The 27681-nt window shown below is 40.0% G+C and overlaps 2 protein-coding genes across 2 annotated transcripts; both read left to right on the top strand.

The window, feature by feature from the left end:
• The first annotated feature begins 222 nt into the window (after positions 1–222).
• LOC114873961 (ras-related protein Rap-2a) lies at positions 223–22754 on the top strand. Its single transcript, XM_029182776.2, has 4 exons — positions 223–506; positions 19987–20097; positions 20892–21315; positions 21383–22754. The coding sequence occupies exons 2-4, from the start codon at positions 20003–20005 to the stop codon at positions 21680–21682; spliced, it is 819 nt and encodes a 272-aa protein (XP_029038609.1). The 5' UTR covers positions 223–506; positions 19987–20002; the 3' UTR covers positions 21683–22754.
• Positions 22755–23824: 1070 nt separating this feature from the next.
• On the top strand, positions 23825–25527 carry LOC114873959. The gene is made up of 5 exons (XM_029182774.2): positions 23825–24092; positions 24154–24347; positions 24434–25044; positions 25108–25213; positions 25286–25527. Exons 1-5 carry the CDS (start codon positions 23860–23862, stop codon positions 25447–25449), a joined length of 1308 nt encoding a protein of 435 aa, XP_029038607.2. The 5' UTR covers positions 23825–23859; the 3' UTR covers positions 25450–25527.
• The last annotated feature ends 2154 nt before the right edge of the window (positions 25528–27681 follow it).

The following is a 27681-nucleotide window of genomic DNA, read 5'->3' on the forward strand; positions in this document are numbered from 1 at the left end:
AAGAGTAAAGAGGGTTAGACGAAGAGGAGGGGACGGAACGAAATGACAAAGAGGGAGGAAGAGAAGCAGCTATCGCGGCTGCAGTCTAAAATACGCCGGGCGTATTCGGTGGGGGTGTGCAGGTGGAAGAGAAGGTCGGAAGGTTACGAGAGCGCAGACGCCGACTGAAAGCGAGGATATCACCCGGCACGGTACCGAAGTACCGGACAGAGCTAGCTCGTCCGCAACGCTGTGTTCGTCTAGCAGCAACTGCGACCCACCAGCGCACGACCACGTTCACCTAATTTCGACCTCGTCACTTACTAGTCAATTGACCTAATCATCGAACCTTCAATTTTCACTTGTCGCCAACTGACGAGGCCAGACGAGATTTACACCGCAGCGTACCGTCCACCGTGTTACCGGCGGATCAACCAAGGACCACTCGAACCTTTGCCGCGCTCACGGTTTACACCTGTTAACCGAGTCGAGCCGTCGCGCTCTTCTACTCGCTGCTTTCTGTACAGGTAAGTACCACCGTGTTTTTTTTCTTTTTCAATTTATTTCTTATTATTTTTGTGCACTTCTTTAGACGATTTAGAAAAAATAATTTTTATTTCCATTCAAATTTCATGAAGGATTTAGATAATTACCGAGCAGTGAAGAGTGACGATTTGTTTTTGAAAATTTAAAAAGATCAAACTAGGCTTCTTAATCTGTACATCTGTGAGGGAAAATCAACGGTGCAACAAATTAAAAATTTTAATTGCTTCCCCATAAAGGCGCGCGAAAATGAGTTCCAATTTCAAACCGTGAATTGACATCAAAGGGTAGGCTGTTTAAACCGCCTCGTTAGGTAAAAATAGCTTTTGTAATTTGTGGTATCGTAGGAGAAAATGAGCCAGAATAAACACGCGAGGGAAAATGAACTATACCTTTGACCGAACGGGCTATTCACAAAACTTTCTTAAACTTTATTGAAGACACGCGAATTAACCGAACGGAACAGTCCCATGGAACATTAGCCTGCTTGATTGTTCCTCGTTGCAAACTTTAAGTAATCTTAACACGCTAACAGTGTCGCATATACGCGACGCTCTGATTTCTCATGAGAGATCACCGTTACGCATGAGTTTTCATTTTATGCGGTTCTAAAATAAATGAAACCCCTTACATCATCCGCACTTTAACTGGCGCAGTCAAAGTGGCATACTATGATGCAATTATTAAGATTCATACTGCAGTTCCATTTTCCAATTTAACATATCGTGTAATTAACTAATCAATTACTATGGAGTCGCTTCAGTTTGAAGCTTTCTATTCCATCAAATAATAGTATGAATTTTCACGATGACATTAGATCGTTGCTTGGAGGATCACTTTCGTACAGGATGCAACTTGCCAGGCCAAGTAGCATCGATGCATGTTTAACGCGATATTAATGGTATTCCAGCCGGCCGAATGTGGATGGTGCATTTTCACTGCATTACACACCGCAATGCAACCTCTAATCCTCCCACGCAGATTTCCGGAAGCTCGAACCCCAAACGGTCCCGTTGTACCACCTGATCTCAATCGTATCAGTTCAAAGATTCAATCAATCGTTTGTCGCTGTTCTTTTCCTCTTGCAAACAGATTCCCCGTTTCGTCGACGAAACAATTTCCCGGCGAACCTGATTCCTCCGATACACCACGTTCGAAACTCATTTCCCCGATGGTATTCCCTAAATGCACCCTCGGCAACGGCTATAAAGACGAGGCTTTTGTGTACAGAACCGGCAAATTAATGTGTAAGAAGAGAAAGTCGGTAAACATCTGCACCCTCTCTGTGTGCCGTGGTACAGTTTGTTTACAGGTGTGCCAGCAGCTTCCACAGTAGCTAAGATGGAAAAGGGTGTGCCCACGCGACACTACACTTTGTAGGTATTTTAATAAAGATTCTGTTTATCGTCTTCAACGCGACAGCGGCAACAAATTTCAACGTTATTAAACAAGGTTACCGGGTTCGAAGTAATCTCGAAACGCCTGTGTAAAAAACTTTGATGGATGTCATTCAAAGAAGGCTCATCCTGCCGAGCTAATCCATTTTTAAAACGCAATCCTTACTTCTGTCGTTTGCCTTTATCGTGAATGTCAGACGGAATGCAAGATTCTTAATTAAGCGACAAGTTTTCAATTTTTCATTTCAATCAAGTCCTAAAAACTCTTTCAATTCATTTTTCCAAGACAATTCTTCGTTCCATCGTTTATTCATCACGGATAGATGCCGCATGATTTTCAATTGCACGACAGAGCTTTTCGGCACGCAACCACGTTCCTCTGTACCCACGTCGATGCTTCCGCATTTCCCTGCGGTCTTATCTGGCCAACTGTTCCGTCAGCTGTCGGAAATGGCGCGGTAGATTGCACCATTTACCAAAGTCCTTTCAGAGCGTGACTTTCGTACAATGGTCGGCAATGGTGGCTTGCATGCGCGTCACTTTTAACGCCGTGTATCTTGCTCGTCGTTCGTACGATTTGATAGAGAAGATTCACGGGTATCCTCGTTCCTCGTCGAGCAACGCTGTATGCGACGGAACGGGCGATTTATCGGTGATCGTACTGTTTGTTCGTTTCGTACTTTGAATTAAAACCATTTATGCGGAAGGTTGCGATAATAGTATCGGTAGCAGTGGATACAACGCCCGCGTACTTTAATTACGAATGGATGGATTCAAGAGATACGAGTGTGAAATTTGAAATAGTTGTTTTGCTTGGATGGCAAAATGTAGGTAGACTGGGTGATATCTGAAATCTTCAGACGAGTTCTTTCACCTAACCCTTATACTCGAATACAAGGACGATGTTATAATCTTGTATTTAACACGCTGCTCTTGAACGAACCACATTTGTTCCCAGACGAAATCACCGGCAGGGACAGTTTAAAAGACCCTTGGATTCCAGGATCGAGACGATAACACGGTAAAGAGCAAACGGCCGTGTTAAGAGCAGTCACCTAACATGCAAATTTCCTCGGATAATTCTGGCCTGACGGCCTCGAAAAGAGAATTGGCCACAGGCAGATTGGCCGCGGGCTAGGAGCTAAGGATTAATTTTAAAATTCGTCGAGATTCACAAAGGCATACTTCGTTTACAGAAGCTAATTCAAAAGCCGAAGGTATCCGTTCGAGGTTATAAAGATGTTCCTCCCGAGGCGTGGTTCAAAACACCGCCGGGATATAATGATAATTGGAAGCAAGTTCACGGGGTAAAAATAGAGACGAGATCCTTTTCTTTCTTCTCATGTATATGAAAACGCGAGGGAAAGTCTCCTAGAAAGTTTTTATACGATCATCGCTACCACCATTATCACCTGAGCGAAACTCGAAACAAGTTTCCCTGAAAGAAGAACCAGACTGATAACACGTTTTTCGCATTCTAAATGGACCTCTCTATCATAGCCCGTGAAACTTTCTCATTGACCGTGCTAGAAATGCGAATTTGAAACTAACAATTGAGAAAAGTCTAATTAGACTGCAGAAATATAATTATCGTTCATTTGTACAACCATGTACACGGTGTGTTGGAAAAGGAACAGAAGTTTTTGGAAACAAAAACAGAAATGCTATCGCGTTTTTTTCTTCTCTTGCCATTTTCATTTTTTAAAACATGAATTTCAGGATGAAAAATTGTATGCAAAATTTCATTATTCTATATTATCCTATTTGCGATTCTCCGATGCTGGTAATTTCAACAGGGAAATTAAAATTTGCTTTCTTTCTGCACACACGGTGTGTTTTTCCAGCTGGCTTATTCAACTATTTTTCATGACATTTCTCGGATAAAACTTCAGTGACATTCATTATTCGTTGTCAACGTGGCGCGCGCGACATTCTCTGTTTTTGCTATCCATAAATTAATTAATCTTCGGTTTAATATTCGCCTACGCGACGTATTCCCAGTTGTGTATGAAACTTCGCGCAACTTCTTCGCAACAGATGTGTGTATATTTGAAATTTCTTATGGTGGTTTTTCCGCGAAACGATTTTACTTCGTTACTTTCGAACGATGGCTAAAAGACTTTTTAGACTGAATGCTGCTGAAAGATGTTCTCTCGCGAATGGCGCGAAACAAAAAAATATAGAAGAAAACAATTAGATTTTCAATTATTACTTTAGATATTATTTTGCAATGCGCGAAGCCCCTTCATTAAAAGATTTTAGTGAAATTTCAGATTTTCAATTAATTTCAACAACGTCAATCACTTATGCCCTTTCGTTAATTCTCGAAATATCATTAAAAAGATTTTATTGTTTATTTTTCAAGTTATTCGATACATTGCGAACCATCGCGATATTTCTTATTCTACTTCGATGCTCGAATTACCTACTTAAAAATTTAACTGGTGATACCTTTTACGTAGAAGGACTAATTGGATCGAATTAATCAGCGGTGAAGCTACGATTTTCAAACGCGAAACATTACTGTATTTGCAATGATAATACGTAATGTTCCACGATAATCAGAGTAAATTGCAACCAGGTTTAGGTCAGATTTGGTATGATAATGTCATTTCATTATAGGCGATATTACAGAACGATCGTTTCGACAGATTGCAATTGTAATATTATATTACAGTGGCGTTGATTAGTAATTGATCCCGCAAACTAAGCAATCCAAATATTCAACATCCCTTTGTATCGATATCGAAATCTTGTCTTTAGGCTCTTATCGTAATGAATTCAAAGACTTAACGTTTAATTACCCCTATTCCTTGCACGCTAAATTCCTATTAAGAATGCAGCGTTCTATTAATCCTCGTGTACCTTTATTTAAGAAAGTTTCATACCTAGCAGGCTTATTCAATTATTTATCACAGATGCTCCCTTTAAACAACCCGTCGAGGCAAACTCTGGAGGGCTTAATTAGCCATCAAAAAATTAAGGATTACTTTTAATATCCAATATTTTCTCTTGATTTCCCATCTGTCTGGTCAAATTCAATTCGTCACCGACCCCTCGCGACGATCAACCCATCAATTTCTCCAAACCCAATTCGTCTACAGGACGGTTCATTCATCGCACACTCCAACACCCCTCATTTTCGGCAGTATCTACAATCGCGGTTGCCTAACGCCGCAACAAAAACAAGCGCGATCAGCTCGGATGCTGCACAATATGAACCACCGTTGACAATAACAACGGGATACAATACGAATTCGAGCAACATTGTTCGGGACAGTGACGATTAATTGTAACTCGGTGGCTGTTGTACCAGCTTGGAACAATAAAGTCCATGAAACACGGTTTGTTACGGCGGTCGCCGGATCGGGACGAAGGGTGAGCACAATTGGTCGACGCGAGCGTCCCTTAGAGGACGACCAGCGGACGCCTTTCTAGCCATAAACCCACAGGATGTAGGTGCACGTTCAATTAACGTTGCACGCTGGACGCAACAAAACGAGCAGGGCGAACAAGGGCTCCCACTATCGATAATAATGTTTGACTTGGTGCACCCTGTGCGCGGACACCGGGATATCGATTGCCCCGTAACGCGACGATGAAAAGATAGGACAAGAGCAAGGTCGCGTTCGGCTCCAAACAGCTCGGCTGGATCGAGTTTCGACTTTGACTCGTGAAATCGAATCGGCACTTCGAAACGCTGATGGGAACTTTTATTTCTTCGAGAACCTGCAGTCGGGGAAATTTACTTAGGACCGAGTTTATCGAGACCGGTTCGAAAGAGACGCGAAACAATTTGAAAGATCGAATCACCTTTGATAAAAGTATTAAATTCTTGCTTCAAAAGTCGCGGAGCAAATAACTGGACCATTTGAGAAAATTTACTTAGGATCGATGCGTATAATCCATCAATCAATTTCTTCGTGCGAATGGGAAGATGAGACTCCGGGAGGACTCGATCGCTGGTTATGTAGTTAAAAGATTAAACTTCTATCTCACGGGATAGGATCATCGTTCCTATCAGCTTCCCTCGACATCTCCGCCTCTCGCGAAACTTTCCTTCCAAAGTGGAACTTAAAATTGTAGAAAAAGAAGGAGGAACTTATTTGGGCCCATCGCGTATTCCGGTACACGTACTGAAGATCCCGATAAGAGTCGCGAAAGGAGAGCAATATTTCTTCTCTTTTCGCCACAATGCTTTATAAAACGATAACTAGGGCAGATCTATAATTCTGGTACGGTTGAAACCACCAAGGTCTACGTACATTTATTAACGGAAAGAACTTTAACTTGAAATATTTTCCATTTCGCGTTCGCAGGAGACGGTGAATATTATTTATTCTTCAGACGAATAAAAATTGAATCCGTTATCTATCGCGAGATTCGCAGGAAATTGCGGTCAGAAAAGCGACGCGGAGGCGAAAATGAAATCCTAAGGGAAAAGTTGAGCTCGTGGACAAATTCGCATCGTTCTTTGCATTCTTTTTTATCTTTATTTCCTTTCTAGTGAGATTGATCTGTCCCGCGAGCCTGTCTCCTTCCAACGTTGATTTGTCAAGCTTTCATCCAGCTGCAAATCGAACCGAGTACTCTGCGTGCTTGGAATCTGCCATTCTACATTTTCGATTTCTTCGAAACGTGACAAATGTTTCAATTCGATTTTCTTCAAGTACGAGCCATCTTCAATCTACTCTGACATGTTAACTCGTCTCTTCGTTTGAGGATGCCGAACAAATTTGATTCGTCGAATCGAACGTTTATTAAATCCTTCCGGGTTTATAAATATTCCCTGATATAATTAAAAGATCGCGTTACAAGAGTAAGCACGAAACGAAATGTTTTCGCGGTACATTTAACTGGCATAATTGATCTAATAATTGATACTCCGAACAGTAGGTATCGTTCGACACGGTCGAGCACGATTGAATCGGCAGCCGATCAATATGGAAATTCGTAATTATTTGCGTGCAAGAACTTGAACAAAAAGCTGTTCGCCACAGTGACGTAAACAATTTCAATTTCCATAACAGTAGACCGCGGAAAATATCCGGCTGTTTTCGAGCGGCGACGTTTCATAAAGCTCGCTAGACGCTGCGAGGAGGAAAATTCGCACAATGAGAAATCGTTTCTGAATCAACGCGATAGCGACGATTTGTCCTGCAACGGCTGTTGAAAATTTGTCAGTGAAAAATGATTCGCGTTATACGCGTTGCCTCTTTCTCTTTTCACAAGCTCGCAAAAAAATGGGAACTTTCAAGTTGTTCGCGATACCTATTCGGAATATCAAATTCGCTAGAAAAAGAAACAAAGAGATTCGTCGGTAATTTATGGACTCTCACGGGATACAAGTTTCGTAAGCGACGGATAAAGAGTAATTAACCCAGATACCTTCTCTCGCGTAGCTTTTCAATAGCCGAAACTCGATCGAGACGCAAAAACGGCGCGTATAAACTTGGCCCATTGTAAAGTTTTCCAAGCAGAAACACGGTTTATATCCCGCGAACCTCTTACTTCGATTGGTCGTCTCAAAATCGAATGTTGCTCCTCGAACGAATGGGACTTCCGAATTTACGATGTATTCGTCCTTATCTACTATGCATATATCGAAACGACGACCAATAGTTTCGTCGAGGAAACGCTTGTAACGTCTCGAGCACTTCCTCAATTGTATTTTGCAACTTTTCGAAAACGGTTGCATAAATTTTCCTCGATGTTCTTCAAACAATTGAAGAAGATTCTAAGGTTCTGTTATTTCAGTGACAAGATACGTCCTCCACGTTTTCAGAATGAAATTATTATTTAATCAAGATATACCTAACAATTCTTCTTTTAATAGATTGATGAAAAAAAACGACAAATGAAATTGGATAGTACCGAGACAGGAAATTTATCAGACCCTGTTGTTACGGAAAATATTTTGTTACAAAGTATCAGGGATTAAGTGTTCAACCTGACGCCAAAAAATAACCGATTGAACATTTGAAGGATGTTCTTTTTTCATACCGGAGGCTTACTGTTTCGTGCGATAAATGGATAGCCTATAAAATGGGTAAGAAAAGAAATCAAAAAATTTTTGATAAATGAGAGCTCTTGATAAATAGAAAAAATTTCATTCCCCGACCTTCCTTCTTTGAAAAACTTTCAATTAACGCAGAAGTAAACTTTTCTTTTTCTACTGAAACGTTTATAGAATAAAGAATGTAACAAAACGTATCGAGGTGAACTAAATATCTTCTCTTTTTTTTTTTTTTTTTTTAATCAAGCGATACGGGGAAAATTATGTAAAAGATTCAATTTGAACACGGTTCGAAGGTGTTATCTGATCCGAGATTCGATTATCCTAGGAAAAATACGATGTCGTTAGGGTGCAATAGTACGGAAACTTTTCCACCTAGTTCGTGATTGTGTTCGAACAAAGCGCCTAGGATCTCTTTGTTATCTGATAGAATCAGATCGAACGTGAGATCTCAACGGGGAAAATTTGATACATTGCGTTGGCGGTAGAACAAAACTCCCGTAAATTTCATGCGTACCATGTGTCAAACTTTGAATTAGTTGTCCGCCAATTTATTATCGAGTAATTTGCAAATTAAAGGGACGTAAATTGGAATGCGGTGTTAATCGACTTCGCTTCATTTCCCTTTAATGAATATCGCATTAATCCGATAAGTAATTAAGTACTCAATTAAGAACTCACCAAATTTTCCTCTGGATCTTCGAATTCCTTTCCCCGTGCTTCTGCTTTCGATCTCTGAAATTTAACAAACAATGCAATTAATCAATTGCGATTCATCGAAATCAACGCATAAATCGGAAAGGAAATTATGCAACAACAACTGTACGCATACCATCCCGCCGGATTTAACGATGTATCGAGCGACTCTTTTGAATAAAACGAGATAAATTGAATGGTGTAATTGCTCGTAACCCCATGAAGCGTAATGCGATCGCGGTTCACCCTGATCTATGGACATTTTAATTGTTGTTCCCGTCAATGATCATTGATATCCATTGGAATCTTTGTTTCACCTCATTGCGCGTATTAATTCAGTGAAATTCCCGCTAAAATCCTGGTCAATGTAAATTAGTCAAAAGTTTTATCGCGAACGCGATAAACGGTTTGCTCCCAGCAGAATTTGAAAAGGATTCTTCACAAAAGTTTCTCCATTATAACTCGTTGAAGTAATGATCCTATAAATGATTTTACAAATTGGTATTCAGTCAATTTATTTTACAATTATGTTTTTGTCCAACTTGGTAAATTTCCAACGCGAGGGAATGATACTAAAGCTTACTCGACAAAAAGTACCTACATAATAGTAGCTAAGTAGCGAAGTAGTAAAAGTTGAACAGTAAACTCTAAACTGTAGTTTCTCTAAGCTAATGCTGACGTTGTTGAGTAAATATCAGGCGAAGAGCAAAGTACGTCTTAGAAGTACAGAATTTACGTGGAACGCAATAGAGAATAAAAAGTTGGACTATTTATCTGGCGGAATGAATTTCACGTGTCTCCGAAAATTACGCGTTTTGTCTTCGATGCACCAATGGCACAGCCCATTTATATTTACCAGTGTCAGCTCGATCGAACTTTATTCTTTCTCGCTTGACGATACAATCCCCGCCGTTAACTCGACGATGTTTCTCGAGCTTCTCTTCAATCCTATTTTCAAAGCTGTTTTTCGCGAGCTAGAAGCCAATAACGTTCGATAAACTGCCGAACGATGCTGGAGAAACTAGAAAGCAATATCGTTGCTTGTTTCTCTTTGGAATGGTCGAAACCGATGGTAAAGTTAAAACGTTTAAACGATACTTTTGCCAAATTCGAGATGCAACGAAGACACGTCTGCGTTCACGACGATTGAAAAGCTGCCTTCGTGAGAGAGGAAATTCCATTTGATATGCAGCTCGCGATCGAGTCATTGTTTACCCTTTCGAAAGGATTCCATCGCGCGAGTCGTTCGTCCTGGCTCGGATCCCAGCACGGTTCTATCCTGAATCTCGCTAGAATATTGCTGTTCCAGCTCACGATTTGGTTTACATTCCCACTAGCTCCGTTGACCCCGATCCTGAATTTCTTTCGACTCGAAACCTTCGCGACGAGACGTTTCGAAACGAGGCTGGAAATTGAAATCGAGCACCCTGCGTGCGAGCATCGAACGAGCCGAGCTTCTCCGGCCTCGTCATGGAAAAATGGATTATGGAAAGCAGACATTAAGATTCATGTTTCCCTGGAAACTATAACGAGGGACCGTCGAACGAATTAAAGTTGACTGTGTCGTTAATCGAGGACGAACGTTGTCGTCTCTCACAGGTGGAAGAATTGAGAGAAGACGACATTTATATTAACGGAGTGCTTCTGATGAGTGACACAGCTGCTGAGATTTTCCAACAGGGTTTCATAACTTTGAATATGAACGAGATTAAGAGTGAATGAAATGAACTCTTTCGTTACAATAAATTTGCGAAACTCCATCGGTAGAAGAGACCCATGAGGGAAATAAGAAAAAAAAATACAAGAGTATATAAATTCCTGTGGGGTCAAGATCTCCGGGTACAATAATAAAAGGAACCGTGGGAGTAGAAATGGCCAGTTACGATTCGGAAGACCAACGTTCAATTTCCGGTGTCCGTGCTCCTCTATTTTTCACGAATTCTTACATCGTATATAAAAAATAAGGAAGAAAAAGTTTATTCCCTTGGGAAATAAAGTTTATTATCTCGAGATGCTTATGATAAACAACCGACATTTTTGATGAGAATGAAAAAAGAAATATTTCTTAACGGATTTCCAGCGGTAACGAAGCGGGTTTGTTCCCCGTTTGAAGGCATTAAAATCACCTGAACGTGTGCTCGTGGATAATCGTTAAAACGCGACCGCGGGCCGGCTAGTTAAATGGGAAAATGATTTTGTAATCTGCACCGCAGACCAGGACCTAACTCGATTTCATCCTTCCTGACCAGATTACACGTTGCAATTAAAGTCTTATTCAACGATGTAATATTACTGTTTGCTTTGTCAAACTCGTTTACGTTTTAATAAGTGGAAAAGTGGAAAAAGAGAATCTGCAAAAGAGGACGTTTTGAAAACTCAGTGCTATGTATGGAAACCTTACTTTTTCGTTAATAGAAAAAGATTATTATTTCATTTAATAATGAAAAAATATACTCAAGCAGAGATCGTGTTTTACATTTTAAAGCTCTATAATTTCAATTCTGAATACTATTAGAACTATTACACTACAATTTGAAATGAACAAACCGAAGCGTGAAATTGAATAATTAATCTCGAAAATCATTAACAATGCGTATCACAATGTACCGTACCAGGAATGTCTGTTTCTACAGTAGTCAACGTGTTAAATGTTGAAGAAAATCATCGCGACCCATCCACTCGTCATTGTTTTAATTGTATTTCCCGTATCAACGTATATAACGATGGCAGTTGCGTTGTTTCGAAACTTCACACGTCGGTGAATTTAACGAGCAGCCGACGTCACCCCTTTTTCACTCGGTAAAACATGATTTTTTCTTTTTTAAACGGCGTGAAAAAGATTTCCCGTTACCGTCGCTAACAATATCGAAAATTTATGCGTCTGATACTAGCTATTTAACAAGTTGTCGACGTTATCGTGGCTTAACCCCAATAGGTTGTAACAAGTGTCATACGTGTCCCATCTAAGCGCAACTAGAATGCAGGCGCACGACGTCGTTTCATCGAACATTATTCTACTTTTGCGGGTCAACTAAGTTTCTCGCCTAACGTGAACACATAGTAGAAAGGTTAAAGGTAATAAAAATTTGCCCCTACGATACAAATGGATTAACGGAAGAAAACATCGATCCTGTAGTAGCTTACACCTCCGGATCCCGAGTAACTCAATCTGTCAAAGAAAGTTAGAAAACGAATAGCCGTTATCGCTTTTACGTCTCGATTCGTTCGTCTTCCGACCCGGTCGATCTTGCACCATCTTTCACCGGGTTGGAGGAAAACATCGAATTACCCGTGGCGAGAGGAAAGCATTTCTTACAACGTTGATGGGGATAACAGTGTTTACTATCTCGTCGAAACGTGTGACGGCATCTACATTTCCGTGGAAACGGAAAAATATACCCTTTCGGGGGTGTTTGTCGGTATAGAACAAACGAAGGATCCCAGGGCAATTCGATTGGTCTATTGGATCAAACCCGATACACTCGAGAGTATTGTAAGGGAACGGTTCCTTTCACCAGAGAAAACACACCTCTCGAAACGTCAAAGTAAATTTTCACGAAGCAAAATTCCATCCGATAGCGTTTGAAAATGAATCTCGTTTCTGATCGATCAAGAGGTTACACGAATAATAAAACTGTACACACTTTAGTCGAGAAAACAGGGAGCGTAATTTATCAAACCCGAAACTCGTGTCACCGGTGGAAAAAGCAGCCTTAAGTATCGTCGACGTCATTAGCACGCGACGAAAGGAGGTTGCTACTAGCGTCGAAACAGGCCAACGAAACTGGAGCAATGGCTTTCCATCTCATTAGAATATTTCCATGAGACGCAAGAAACACACCCTGCAAAGCTGGCGACAATCTCCGGAGCATCTAGCCTAAATCCGGTGACTAACATCTCTCAGTAAATACGCATCGTAGCTCGTAAACGCATCGCCAATAAACGGGACCGAGTACAATTTTTCATCTGAGAAAAGCTCGTAATTCATGGCTGTCCAAGGAAAAAAAACTACCCTCTGAGAAACGCTCGTGCCATTAACATCGCGATCAACGACGCGAGACCATCACACGCGAAACACTGGCCAAAAATGGAATAACGTCCTGAACGTCCCAGTTGGATCGCCAGTCGTGGTAACAATAAATTTCTTGGATAAAGGAGGTGCGTTTCGTTGCTCTGAAAACGTCTCCCACTTCCTGCACGATCAATATAAAGGATATTCGCGCTAATTTACGAGTTTCGTTATTTATCCTGAACCCGTTTGGTACTAGAGTAGCAAGATATTTCATTGCCTTATGAATAATATCAAACTCGTAAAATGTACCTACTGTACCAACTTCCATCTTCCATCTAGGAGAATCGTTCAACAGTATACGGATAAAAGTGAGGTCATCATTGACGTTTGGCTCGATGAGCCAAGGGTACAGCCAGGCACCCAGGAAAGGATCCGAAGGACGTCCGAAGGGACGGTATACCTTCGTCATAGGGACGGTTACGAGTCTATAAAGCAGAACCGTTGTTCATCGAAACGAGAAGCAACGGCGATAAACGAAATTACATCCTCCTTTTGCTGACTAGAATACATTGTTTCAACATCGAGCCCGCAACAACCCTGTTTCCTTTCGAAAAATCCCCATTAATATCGCGCTTGTCTGCCACATTAAGGTCAACGAATTCAGATGTGCGGCTTTCGGGAAGCTGGCCAAACGTTTCGTTGGCAAGCTACTCGCATAATTCATCGTACGATCCAGTCGTTTCTTTGAAGCTTCCGTTCGTACATGTTTAGATATCGTACGAGTACCAGTCGAAAGTTCGGTCGCAAATTACGGAATAAATTTTCAGCCATTTCAATCGGTGATATGGCAGAAATTCAAGAAGAACAAAGTAACGATAGCCATTAACACAGAATTATATATTTGTAATTTGAAATTTACGAAAATTTTAAAGAACGAGTGCCGAAACGAGGATGCCATTTTAAATGGATCACACCTTAATTTGATTACAATTATCGCGTAAGTGAGGATCGTTCTCTTACATGGCCGGGTTTGATAGCGAAGGATAATAATCAGACGGTCGGCGACGCGTGGGTGGGACACAAGGTGGATGCGTATGCTGGTATAAAAGTGGAGCAACGACCGGGAAGAGAGTCGGAACTGGCCGGCTCCATGCTGTCGGGTTTCGTCGTATTGCACCGATCCAGTTCAGACGATCCGTGGGTAAGGGTGGCGAGTACGACGACGCCGACGTCGACCTCGAAGTCGACAAGCTGTGGGGCGCGATTCCCTCTTCGTTTCTACTCGCTTTTTTTTTTCCTCCCCTCGCATACATACGAACGAACGAACGAACGACTCTGGCATCCCGTCGAGAAGACTCGAGAATCACGCCCCCTTCTTCTTTTGCCACCCTTTCTTATTTCACCCCTAGTCGACCCGGTTGCTCTTTCCTTCGACGCGTTACCGATATACGAAGATGTCACCGTGGGGCTCGCCCCACCGAAGCGAAGGGTTGAATTGAACGTTGAACCCGGAATATAAGCTGACCGAGTCAGCAATGCTCCAGGAAAATATCGACGAATCGTACACGGTACGATGGTTTGACGAATCTTGTTATTCTTCCATCACTAGTGGACAGAATTTAATTTCAGCTTTCCTATCTTTCAGACCGTGATTAATCGAATGATTTTTCTTTTTAACAGTCTATCAGCTGCTCTGTTCTACTAACCTTCTTCCATCGCTCTAATGTACTCAAAGCAAATGAAACGTTAAACCTTTATTAACCTATGCATAAGGACCATTATGAATCGTCACCAATTTCAAAATTGTTTTAAGCATAGAATAATCTTTGTCTATGTTATTTGGAATAATTAAACAAGGAAACTCCGAGTAACGTGAAATTATTCAACAGTTCCGAATGGCAAAGTAAAGAGGAAAGTTATTAGAGTAGCGTTCTCCTGGAAAGTCCTTATTTATAATTTACTATCTAAATGATGAAGGATTTTGATTCGCTGGTTCGCAACATTGCACCGCTTTTAGAATATATGAACACAATATGTATATTGATCGTTGGAGGAAATAGAAAAATAATCTTTCTCGATGCATATCGGTTGGTGCGATCAACTGGTGCATGATGGTGATAAGTCAGTGGGAGTCGAAGACGGATCGATTATCGGTCGGGTCGTAGGAAGAACCTCGCATGACTGAGATATTGTCGCAAACTTGTTGCCTCTGCCCGTATAGAGGTATAATTTACGAGGTCGAACGAGGTTCGTAAAAGCATTTTCCACTAGGGTTGGGCATTTATACCGTGTACGTGTGTTTGCCACCGGTAAACACCTTTTCTCGCGGCAAATACTGGATTTTGAGAAGCTGATACAAGCGGAGGGGCCATTTTCACTCTACCTATAGAAAAATTGCCAACCAAGTGGAAGAACACCTTAAACGAAGCGTTTCACGAGCCTGGATCCTTTATAGCCTTTCTATCGTTAACGAAGTAAAGAGGAAACACGTTTATTCGATGGTTCATCCTATCTTCGAGTTTCGAGAGTCTCTTGAATTATATTTATTCGCGAAAATATTATGTCACCTCGGCAAAAATTATCTTAAATTTCATCTGTACGATCGTTAATTATCGCGGGGAAGAGTTATTGATATTGTTACGTCAGAATGCTTATTCTTTTATGAATATGCATGGAGGGGAGGTTGGCAATTTTCTTAATTAAAAGGACGCTACCTCGAAGCTGAAAAACGGTCCGGGATAATGGGCTGCGTTTTCATTTCTTCACAAAAAACAGGTAACGAGGCTGGACTCTTGAATTATCAGAAATTCCTTAAAAGCTTTGTTTCCTTGAAAGCGGTGTCAAGAGTTCGTAATTATAGTCATTGAAGAAACAAAAGGGGTTCCTGTTTTTTCTTTGTCCAAAGACAGAATGAACAAACATAAACGCGGAGATTCGATTTAACTTAACTTTCTAAATTTGAAGCACACTTAACATTATTCCGACGATTCGATATTCCCAAGTTACCAGACACTTCTCTAAAAGGCATAGAATAAAATTTATATTTGCCAGGGGACACACTTTACAAGGTTCCCTCTGAAATTTCCTTCAAATAAAATTCCAACTTCTCTGAAAACTTCGCTCTTCTTTTATTCCAGGATTTGAAATTCTACGAAAAAAAAAGCTGGAGTACCGAATAAAATCTCAGCTGTTCGGAAAAATTTTCATCGTTTTCCCCTGAAAAATTCATTCGAACGCGATGAAATTCGTTTGGAAAGATACGCACGCGTTGCTCGCGTGTAAAATCAGTGTTAAATCGACGCGACGTTCTCTATCGGATAACAGTCAGGTGACTTTTTCAGCAAGCCGTTAACGCCGACATTAACGCAGTCATTGAATTTAATTAATGTCAAAGCGGTGACGCGTGCTGCCACGGCACGATACACGGAAAGGGTTCCCGTACGTCAGTCTGATCGTCGTCCAACGAGACTGTCCGCTTTTTCCGACTCTCCCTCTTTCCAGCCATTTTCTCTGGTAAAACGTATCGTGAAAGATCGACGATGTGGGCTCGTTTAAATCCCGTTTCGTTTATCTCGTGGCATCCACGATTTAAACAACATTTATTTACGCTCTCGTGGCTGCCGGTGAACGCGAAAAAGATGAGGACAGACGGCGGATAAACGAGAATACGCGTTCGTCAAATTGGCAATAAATCGTAGGAATAGCTTATCGCCAGGCCGATGTTCCACTTGATAACACGACACGCCTACCCGCATCGTTTTTCTCTCTCTCTTTTTTTTTCGGATAATCTGAATATCGATCCGGAGTATATCACCCGGTTCCGCATAATTTTAACCTTTTCTCGTTACCCGCACCGCGTAAACAACTACGTTTCTCTGGAAGCGATAATCTGTCCGTGGAGTTTTTTAAAAACCGTTCCCGCGAATCTAACGACAGGATTCGGCCGGAGAATCGGGCGAAAAAAAGGTTGAATTCGAAATCGAACGAGAGATCCTGAATCTATTTAACTTGACTTATTTCGAGAGGGCGGATTTCGAGATGCATCTGATTACGCGAACGAAGCCGTAATGCTATCAGACCGACTACTTTTCGCTATGGTAAGATTTACTTCCATCTTCCCCGTTCAATTTCCAATCTGTACACCTAAGGGGATTCATTTGTCCCTTTATAGGAACACGTTATTCGATAACATGTTCGATTTCCCGTTAGGAAACAGGACAAACCACTTTGTAATTGCTTAGATAATTTCTAATATTAAATACACATATAGCGTTCGAGTTTGAACGAAGCACCCGTAAACCAAGCGAACATTTGTATTAATACTTTTTATTTATATTTGACCATAAAAAAGTAGAACATACTGGGTAATATATAACTATTCGTTATTGGACATGGCTTTAAAGATCGCTGAAACTATAATTGCTATCTTCCCTGGGGAGAGTTTCGTTTCTCTACCGGTTAATTACAAATCACGAACATGCATATGTTACCCTGTCTGATCACTGCGTTCCCTAATTACCACTATTTGTACGAACGCGACAGCTCGGCTGGATAATAAATTGCAACGAAGAATTATTATCGAAGGCTGATAAAAATTCGAGGACGGTTCGAGTGCACTAGACAAAATCGTGGAGATAAATTTCTCTAGGAGGCAGATTAAAAGTTGAACCAGCGTTTCGATGGTTTATGACGGTAATATCGGTAGAAAACGTTGATCAATACGCGGCGTCGATGCCGGTTCTACGGAGCTTTATGAAGCAATAAACGGGAAGATTAAAACGTGAGCGCGAAACTGGCCAGATCGCTAGACGATCCACTAAATTTTCTTTTATTTATTTTTTCATGTAACGAAATATACTATACAATTCTAAAAATATAGTCAGATCAAAATATTGATCCGATACGAAAAAGATGGTTTGTCATGAAAAAATTACCGAACCGAGGAATGTGGAAGATAAACAGAGGAAATTAAGATAGGACGGCGCTTTAACTAGCGGTTATTTAAAGGAAGAATTTATATAACGCTTCAGGGAAACAAGATACTCAGGCATTTGGCGTGAAACCCTTTAATCCTTCAGCGAACTCCTGAATATTCTCCGAGCTTATTTTTCTTCAACCCCACTGTTCCTTAAAGCACGTTTACTTCGTTGCTCATATTTATGCACAGCCATGCTGTGCCAGCGTTGCATCAAATTTTTAAGCGAAACACAAACGTACTACCGAGGAGGATCGCGCGATACAAAGCCGAATGTTAACACCAGATTAAAATTTCAGACATTTTACCTTGTTCTATGTGAATATACAAATTTCTAATATTTTCAACGTATCGTTACGTGTGTTGAGAAACAACCACGACCTTTCGAATATTTTCAACCTTATGAAAATGACGACCTTTTATATAATTTTTAATTTTACCATATAACACGAAACGATATGAGGATCAAGGGGATTAATACCTTGTTGAAAGTGTTGAAACCCATTAAAGCATTTACCTATTTGCCCGATCGCGACCTTTCAAATGATGACCCTTGAAATGATTTTTAATCTTTGGGGATGAAACGAAGATGTTATTTGCAGCTGTAATAAGAATCTTTTACGACGTGCCCATTCGACATAATATTTCATTACTTTCTATAGAAAAGATTAATGAATTTTTGTTAGTATCGTAAGAAATCGTCGGGCATAAAGGATTGAATGGAAAAAAAATGCAATCAAACGTCCCGTGTTTTATCTATCGTATGCATCGAACTCGAAAAAATACAATCGACGCAGGGCGATAGCGGCGAGGTTTTCACACGGTTGCTCGGAAATTATCGCGGCTACCTATCGATCACTAAAGTATTGCTCCTCCAGCAAATACGTAGGTACGTCGAGCTGGTTCTGTCGCCGAACACGCGTATCATTTATCTCGACGGGAAATTGCGTTACGCCATGTATCGTATCGATCCATGTTGCAAACGGCTTCAACGGAAGCGGGTATGCGTGTTCACCCACGGCGAATCGAGACCCGGTTGGACAAGATTAGAAAACGTCACCTACCTCCGAGAGTTAAAGGACGCTCAGGGACCCGGTTCGAGGTTACTTTGCGCGACACTGAACGATATTAACCGCCACTGCACCCGAATCGATTCCCTATTAAACGAGCATGATTAGCCATAATGGATAAACTCGGGATCGGGTTAAACGCAAGTACCATTTTCTGACGATCATTTCGAACAACTCACTGGGATGACTCTTTAAGTCATTCAAAGATAACTAAAATTAGATAACTATATTAGCGTTTGTACGGAAATAAACAATATCTGGTTTGAATCACACGCTAAAGAGGTGTAGCAGAAAATTTTAATCGCAAGCAAATTAACGTGAAAGATCAAACGCGATTCGTGAAACCTGTTAATAGGAGAGTGTCTGCCGTCGACAGATGTACAAACACTTCCTTTAATCCGTCTTTCCTTAAGCCACGAGCTTTCTCGTTAAATTCACAATATTCCTTGTTACTCTCACTGATTGCAATCTTCAGCGTGTCGCTTTGAGGCTGGGTCTCGATTTTCGAATGAAATAAATTTCTTTATAGATAACGTTCGGCCGGGTGGAAAGAGGATTCTGATGATTCGATTAGAGAGTAAATTTGTCGAGCTGGTATTCGCGAAATTGGCGTTATTGTAAGGCGCGATTAAACGGGAGTGAAACGATCGATATGATATTCGATGCTACGCGTGCGGTTCGTTCAGCTTTATCAGCTGAAAAGCGAACATCTATCCACGTATCGTAGATGGATCAGTCGGTTCTATCGGTTACGGTTCCCCTTGCGGTTCCGTTTCGTGACAGCTGTTCCAAAATTTCAACCACACGGTGCCCACACGTAAAACGTTTCGAACGTCAGCTTGTGTTTTACTTTTAGAGAAATTAAGCTTGCAATTCAAATTTCCAAGTACCTGTTTCAACGAGTTAGTCCATTTAAAGTTATAAAATATAAATACAATTGAAAAAGAAAACTAAGCATTTTGAACACTGAAACACCCACGTTCGCGGCGTCTATCCACGCGCAAAGTACGTAAAGAAGAAAACCCGTAATACGATACTGACAGTGTAGCATCCTCCCTTTCACGACTTTCTGCTACTTTCATCACAAAAGAGGTATAACTCTTCATAGACATTGTAACAGGTGTCGCGGTGTTCTCAGGACCGTTCAAGGATACTGTTTGCGATCCCTCGAAATCACGAGAAGGTGATATTTTAACTATAGACAGCACCACGTTGGCGGAACAACGTTTTGCTTTCGCTTTTGGAATTTTTCCTCGCCCCTCGGCGAACCGATTCCTCTCACGAATCTTATTTTATAGGAATACTTCGGTACAAATGATGAAAGGTCGGCACCAGTTTCGTCGCCGTTTCAGTCTACAACCGTCATCGCTGAAGGAGGGTCAGGAAGATGGTACGACGAAGAACGTTAGGTAAGGAAATTTCTAATGCTATTTCCAACCAGTCGTATCGAACCTGTCATGTTCACGCTCGGGAATCCTCGTAAAAAAAGAAAGCTTTTACGCGATATTCCTTTTCCCTCTTATTTCCGCGACGCTACGTGAACGCGTATTTTTATATTCTTTACCAGAGCGAAGGAGAGAAAGAGCTTCCGCTTAAAATGGCCACTCTGCTCGAAACTTGCTTTTGTTACTTTCATTAATTTCAAACAAATAACGAACAAAATGTTGCCGGGGAAATAGTGTGTACTTCCGTCCGACACGAAACACATGCCAGGCCTTCAACAACACTACTTTTATTCTCTTTTCTCCCTCGCCTTTTCACCGTTTCTTTCTCGATGTTCTTTCCGGCCAACCTCTTGACTCGCTCTTAGACCGGGCCGAGCTTTAATTTCGCGGCTAGTCTTCGCGAAAAAGGGAAGCTCGCTCTTCTCCTTTGTGCGCACGGTAATAACCACGTCTCGCTTCTTTGCCGTAATAAGCGTGGATGATTACGAAGACGAAGATACTTAGAAACAGTTGTTATCTGGTGCATGCAAAAGCACTGAAGTACCCTGCACCACTCCAGAGAAGAGATATCCAAGGGAGTAATCGCGGCTCGAATTCAGGACAGCCGCAACACGAAACCAGTATTCGAGATGACGTCCACAGAAGGATCTTTAATGTTCATTAGCGCTATTCTTTTCGTCGGGCTGTTGTATTTTTAAACGCAGATTGCTCTTTGCTTTTTTAATCGCGATATATACATATATATGCATTTGTTTCAGAAATGAAAGATTGTCGGAATCGGACAGCGGCGGCGGAAAACAAACGGAGAGTTCTATAAGATACAAAATCGTGGTGATGGGAGCAGCGAAGGTTGGGAAATCGGCCATTATCAATCAGTTTCTCTACAACACCTTCACTCCGAAATACAAACGAACCGTGGAGGAGATGCACCACGGCGATTTCAACGTATCCGGGATACATTTGACGCTAAACATCTTGGATACGTCGGGCTCGTACGAGTTCCCGGCTATGAGAGACCTTTCGATCAAATGCGCGGATGCTTTCATCCTCGTCTACGACGTTCACGACGCCAACACCTTTCTCGAGGTGAAGACTCTGAGATCCGAAATCCTCAGCAAGAAGGGTGCGGTGCCGATCGTAATCGTCGGCAATAAGGTCGATCTGATCGACTCCGAACAAGAGGTACCTGAATTTATTTAACTATCCCCGATTGTCTGGAAATTTCTTTCCTGATCTGTTATATTTCCAGGTGGACAGCGAGAGCACCAGAGAACTAGTCACCACGAAATGGAACAACGGATTCGTGGAGGTGTCGGCAAAGGAGAACCTGAATATCACGCAGGTGTTCAAAGAATTGTTAACACAAGCAAAGATGAAATACAATTTGAGCCCGGAACTACGACGACGTCGCCGGCAATCGTTGCCACCACCGCAACATTTAAATTCCCGTAGCAGCAGCGCTCACGTTCCATCGCCAGCTCAATTGCAACATTTGCAACAGATTCGCGAGCGTTCCGAATCCAAGAGGAATTCCTGCATTCTCTCGTAAACAGTAGCTGCTATGTTTCAGCAGATCCGATAGAGACGGGGCGAAACAAGCCGAAGAGAATGGGGGAAACTATACTACGACGATTCTATTAGCGATTCCATTCGCTCGGATCGATCGATATTCTCGTTTCGACGTCGCTGCCTCGCACGCTCGATAGAAACCACGATTAAAACGGTCCTTCGATGGTTTAAACGCCATCGTGGATACGTCGTGGGTGAAATATCGAAGGCCAGCTTGTACCCGTGAAAAACGGTGAATTTCTTTCATTTTTCGCTAAACGATCGACGTCGAGACGGAGGGGTACGACCGCGAGATCCTACGCGTTACATTTGAAACTCTCCAGGAAAGATTTTACCGTAGAAATGGCCTCCGATTCTGACGAAACTTTTACCAAAGATATGGTTCGAATCTTCCGTCGTCTTAGACTGTCGCGCTGATTTCAATCGTACAAAGAAACGATTCGATGAAGATAAATCGATGTTTACTGTTCGACAATTCAATGTGTATAGGACGAGTCAAAGTACTTGATGTATCTCTATTTTGTCTTCGACTGAACACACGCGTGTCCTGAAATTCGATCAAGAAGTTCTTGTTCCATTCTAAAATAGTTGTAGAAAAAGAAAACTTGCATCACCGGGATATTTTACGATCTACCGTTAATAGGAAATCACTGTTTCTGGTGATCTATCGTTTCAGTTTTCTTCTCGTGCAGAAATGAAACGATGCAAACGTGGTGTTGACGAGAAAAAGTATAACCGAACCAAAAGATGTATACGTTAAGTTTAACATATTTATTCCGAATTATCAAAAAACCATAGGGGTCCCAGATTTTGCAGGCATACCAAAGTATCCTACAAAAATATCCTACTTCAGGGTTGTCTCCCACTGCCCGTTCAACATCTTATTAATCCAATGTATACAACACGCCCAAGAAACATTTTATAAATCCATTACTTGGCTAGTCGATCGAATGAATTTACATTTAAATCGCCTACGCTGTTCTTTATACATACTATATTATATACATGTATCTATACGCAATTGATTTAAAGAAAAAAAGAAAGAAAAATAATCTCGACTAATTCAATCTATAACGTATAAAGTTACGTGTAGACAGTTTATTAACAATTATTATATTCCTTACTTAAAACGTATTGTATATTTCGAAAGAGACAAGTATATTGAAAATGAAGATCTATCATTCTCCTATTTAACTATGAAATATCGAATTATTTGTCAATTAAAATGAACGTGAACTTATTGTACACGATTGCCTTGCTCGAACCCTGAGTTACCGTGAGTACAATAACGTTCAGGTGAGAATAGAATACCACGTACAAATTCTTCTATTCGATTGCAATAGCTTTTTAAAAACGGCGTTATTGTACTTGATGAACGCTGAAGAACGAGAAAATGAAAAAAAAAAGAGGAAAAGAAAAGAAAAGATAAAAAAAGAGGCAAGTAGTGTGTATGTACTTTACATTATACGAAAATTCCATATAGACGCGAATCTTTGCTGAAATCACGTATTATTAAACTTGAACTTTGCAAACGCATTAACTTGATCGTGTTACTTGAATTAATGTTAACTAGATCCATCGATTTAAACATCAATCGAAACATTTAACGCGTGAATTATACTAGATACACGAATCTTTTGTCAGGCCACACTTTAAACACGACTGTGACTATTTCTAGCGTAGTTCCGGAAGAAATGTATTGGGGACAGATTATTAGTAGTGTAAGCCCTTGACTTTGTATCATTGCGTTACCAAAAATTAAATAAAAGATGGATGTTATATTTAAATTCTCCAAAGTATCATTCATTTATTTTATTCACACCCCTTAGAATAGATATCTTCTAATAATCTAAATCTAAAAGATCTAATTAGATTTTAATATTTTTTATATTTGTTCATTTCAATGAACACCATACTATCAAAATCTTATATTTACTATAAAAATCTACTCTCTATCTTGAAAATGATTTATCATACCCTTCCTGTATTATCTTCTGTGAATAAGCTAGGAATTTCTTAAAATCCTAGTGAATTTTTTATACTTTCACCTACCTTACCTACAAACGGTCATCAATAATAGGGACATTTAATGACACGGATTTCTGAATGAAAGCATGTTTGTAAACATTAATGAACCCGTAACCTACATCAAGAGAAATGTGCCGGCCAAATTTTCGCGTTAAACTTGATTTATGCAAGTTTTATAACGATGTACGACGTTACTGTTGGATTTTCATTGATGGTACAAAAATGTGCAATGTATCACATATGACAGAACACATTGGAAAATTATTGAACATCAAAGAACCGTTCCATTTGCTGTTAAATAAAACTGAGTACTTGCCACCTAACGAGGATATTCGTATTGTTAAAGAAAATGAAACGATATTGTAAGTATTTTTGTATGGAATCTATGAAAGAAGTACCATTATTTATGTGAAAATATTGCAGGGTTTCTCCTGGATCTGGATTGGAAAATGAAATGGAAATATCTACAGAGAATACAACACAAGATATGAGTAGTTTTATGAAAGAAGAAAGAAATAATTCCTTTCAACATAAAGAAATTCAGACCAATTGTTTTTCAGTAAATACAACTGCAGTTCAAACTTTGTCAAATGAAGGTGCATACAAATCGCAAAGTGGTCTGTGAATTTTATTCTTTTAATGTAACAAATAAGTTTTACTTTAATGATGTGTAATAAATTTTATATGAAAATTTCTATTACAGAGTTTTCAGGATTCAGTACAGCATGTTATGGGAAAGGAGATAGCGAAGCAAGCAGCGTGATCGAATCAAAAACTACTGACACAGCTCTGATGGAAGATTTTAATACAGAAAATTTATATCCAAAACGAAAACGTGTGAGGCATAGAAAGAAGAAGACAAAAGAAGTTGAGCAAAGTACCCCACAAGAAAATGAAAATAAACCAGCAAAGCCTAGAATTATTGATTCTTGTCCTGTTTCTTTTGGCAAGCACATTCGTTTTGATAATGTAGATAGCAAGGATGTTAAAGAAAACAAAGTAATTCGTACAGATACAATGAATGGGTGCAACGTTAAACAAATATCACCTTCTCATGAACTTGCAAACTTATTATCATTAGGAAAAAGTTCTACTCCACTAACCTTTAGTAACACCAGAGTGAAGGAGGAACCCAAGGTAGAGCACATGTCTGATGTAGAGCCTCAAGTTAACGCTTCCTCTGAAAATAGAAATGAAAGTGTGGCTGTGAATGAAAAAGCGCAGAATGGTAAAAAAGATTGGTTAGACAAAGATTTTCTCAAGTGTCCAATTTTGACAAGAAAACCAGAACTTCTGGATGTTATAGCTTTTAAGGTAATTATTCTTTAAATCATTAAAATTAAGTTTGATATATTTCTCTATAAGTCTAATTTTCAGATGCTCAAAATAGGATCAGATTATACGCCACAAATATCAGACTTTATTGTAGGAGAAGTAATATTTCGGAATCCTCTAAATACAGTGTATACATTCAAAGTATTAAGTATGTACTTTTTATCGCCTACATTTATCAATTTTGATGGGATTTGCTTAAATATGTTTCTCATATTTGCAGAAGGATTATCAGAAGTGCAAATACCGCTTGGAAAATTTACAATTATACAAGATAAAGAAGAACGTGTAATGAATGATACATTTGTAGTAAATTATGCTCAAATGATGGAATCTCGACTTATATCTAGTGGTAGTCCACCTGTTTCAATGCATTCTATTAAGTAATTACATAATTATAGCTTTATTATGTATGCCCACGTGGTTATTCACATTCGGAATAAAATACATTGCCTTATTACTATACTAATAATTCGTAAGAATAGAATTGTCATAATTACCTTTTCCTCGTATATTGTGCGTGACACTGTCGGTGCAAGGGATTGTTGAAATTATTTGAACACTTCACTTTAAACGCGATACAATTTCATTTGGATTTTACTTGAATCGAACAATTTCTACCGAATTAATGTTAAAAAAGATTGAGTTTTACTCGTGTGAACCCCGTTTCTCACGGCGTCTACTTTCGCGGATAGTTTTTAAGCACGAAAACTATGAAAAACACGATAATTCGACTAAATACATATGCGAGATAGTAAAGTTACGTTACTTTTATTCGTTAGGTTGATATTTTGTTTAAAATATGCCTTTCACGCACCTTTTTAGTTAATTTTATAATTCTTTGAGCACTACGTCTTTCCCTTTTGAATAGTAATAACCAACTACGCCACGATGCGACAGAGTCGCGAATTATTTGCGGGAAACGTTCCTATTGGTCGACAGCGAGAGCCAGTTCCACCAATCACATTCAACTCAGAACGCGCGTAATACGATTTAAAAAAACATTCTTAAGTTGGTTAAAAGTAATTAGAATTAAAAGTAACGAACAACCGACAGATAATAGAAGAAGAAATCGAGATTCTCGATCTTAAAATTATTATAATTAATTAATTGCTATGGGTACATGTATGAAAATATTTTTTGCAAATATCTCGAGAAATAATAATTTGTTTGCCATGGTACCTTAATACTTTTTTACGTAGAATGAACAGAGGAATCGATCTGTGCAATAAAAAATATGCATTTTCGTTTAAAAAAATGATGCAGTTGTTAATTGCACATGCACTGTTAGTATTTAAAAAAATCTAAGGGCCTACAGATGTAGTGCTCTTCGAGTCATTTATCTTTTTCCTATGGCATTATTTCGTAAATGCATTAATAACGGAGTTATGACCAGAATTATTACCAGAGGTAATCGGGCGATTAAAGGTCGAGCTAAATGAACTGCCATAATTAGCCGTGGAACTTTTGCACCGCTCCTCTTCCTGTCTCTCTTTCGCTCTCGTTTGCTCCAATTCACTGATTACCGAATTATTCCGTCCTACTATTACACGTACTCATACCGACATCCCCTATCTCTTTTCTTTGACCAGGATTGAATGCTTCATTAGCCGCGCGCTGAATAAAATGACGAAAATTAACTCGATTCACGGCATTAATATGATTCTCGAAATTTTGTATAACAGCGATGCTGTATCTTCGGCTCGTAAACGCATTATCCACGATCCACAGCTATTAATTTCGACAAACGGAAATAAAATCACGCTCATAAACTTTGTTTCGCTGATTAAATCGCACGGGTTTCAGTATTTCTCTCCGTACGATAAAAATCAGTGATAATATTGTAGATAAATTACAAAATTATAGTCTAGATGAGAAATCTAATTTCTATCCTTTTATATCAGGTCAAGCCACAAGGGAACTTATCGGAGATCGGGGCTCAGGTAACACAAGAAAAACTGATGAAAGACTGATAAAACTTTCGAAATGATGAATGTGTTTCGAAGACTATAACTTTGTTTGTGCGAACCAGGGTCTGTACAAATAATGATGTCTTAAGATACCTGGCAGAAAGCTGAAAATTCTTCCACTCTATTCCAATCCGCCTCTCAATTAGTTTATTGAACGATCCACGCACGTTTTCATTCATGTTTCAACGCTGCTGTGATTTATGTTCAAATTCGCCTACCATCACGTAACAACCCTTTCGCAAATGTTTGCATCGACCGAATAACGGTGTCTCGGTAATCCCAGCGTGAATAATTCACGAGATAAAGCGGAAGGGTAAATCCGCGGCGGCACTGGCTCTCGCGGGTCCATTCCTACAAGGCGATGAATTTACTTCTACGCTTCGACAGTGAATAATTCTCAGTTAAATTGCGAACGGGAAAGTATGTCACGATAGTGTAACCTCGAACTTCCTGCTTCCTGTGTATACTTTCTTAAAAACACCGGCTGCCGATGCAACTTGCATGATTTCCTTACATACCTTCAACTTTTCTCAGTTCGACGTCTCGCGGTAACGCATAGTTCCAAAGTCGAGTTACCAACAAAGTGTGTTTGTTTTTGAAACATTTACAAGCCAAATGGAAAAGAATTTCAACGAAGAGGAAATTCAAA

The sequence above is a fragment of the Osmia bicornis genome, chromosome 12 (assembly GCF_907164935.1).
Source record: "Osmia bicornis bicornis chromosome 12, iOsmBic2.1, whole genome shotgun sequence".
NCBI classification, from domain to species: domain Eukaryota; kingdom Metazoa; phylum Arthropoda; class Insecta; order Hymenoptera; family Megachilidae; genus Osmia; species Osmia bicornis.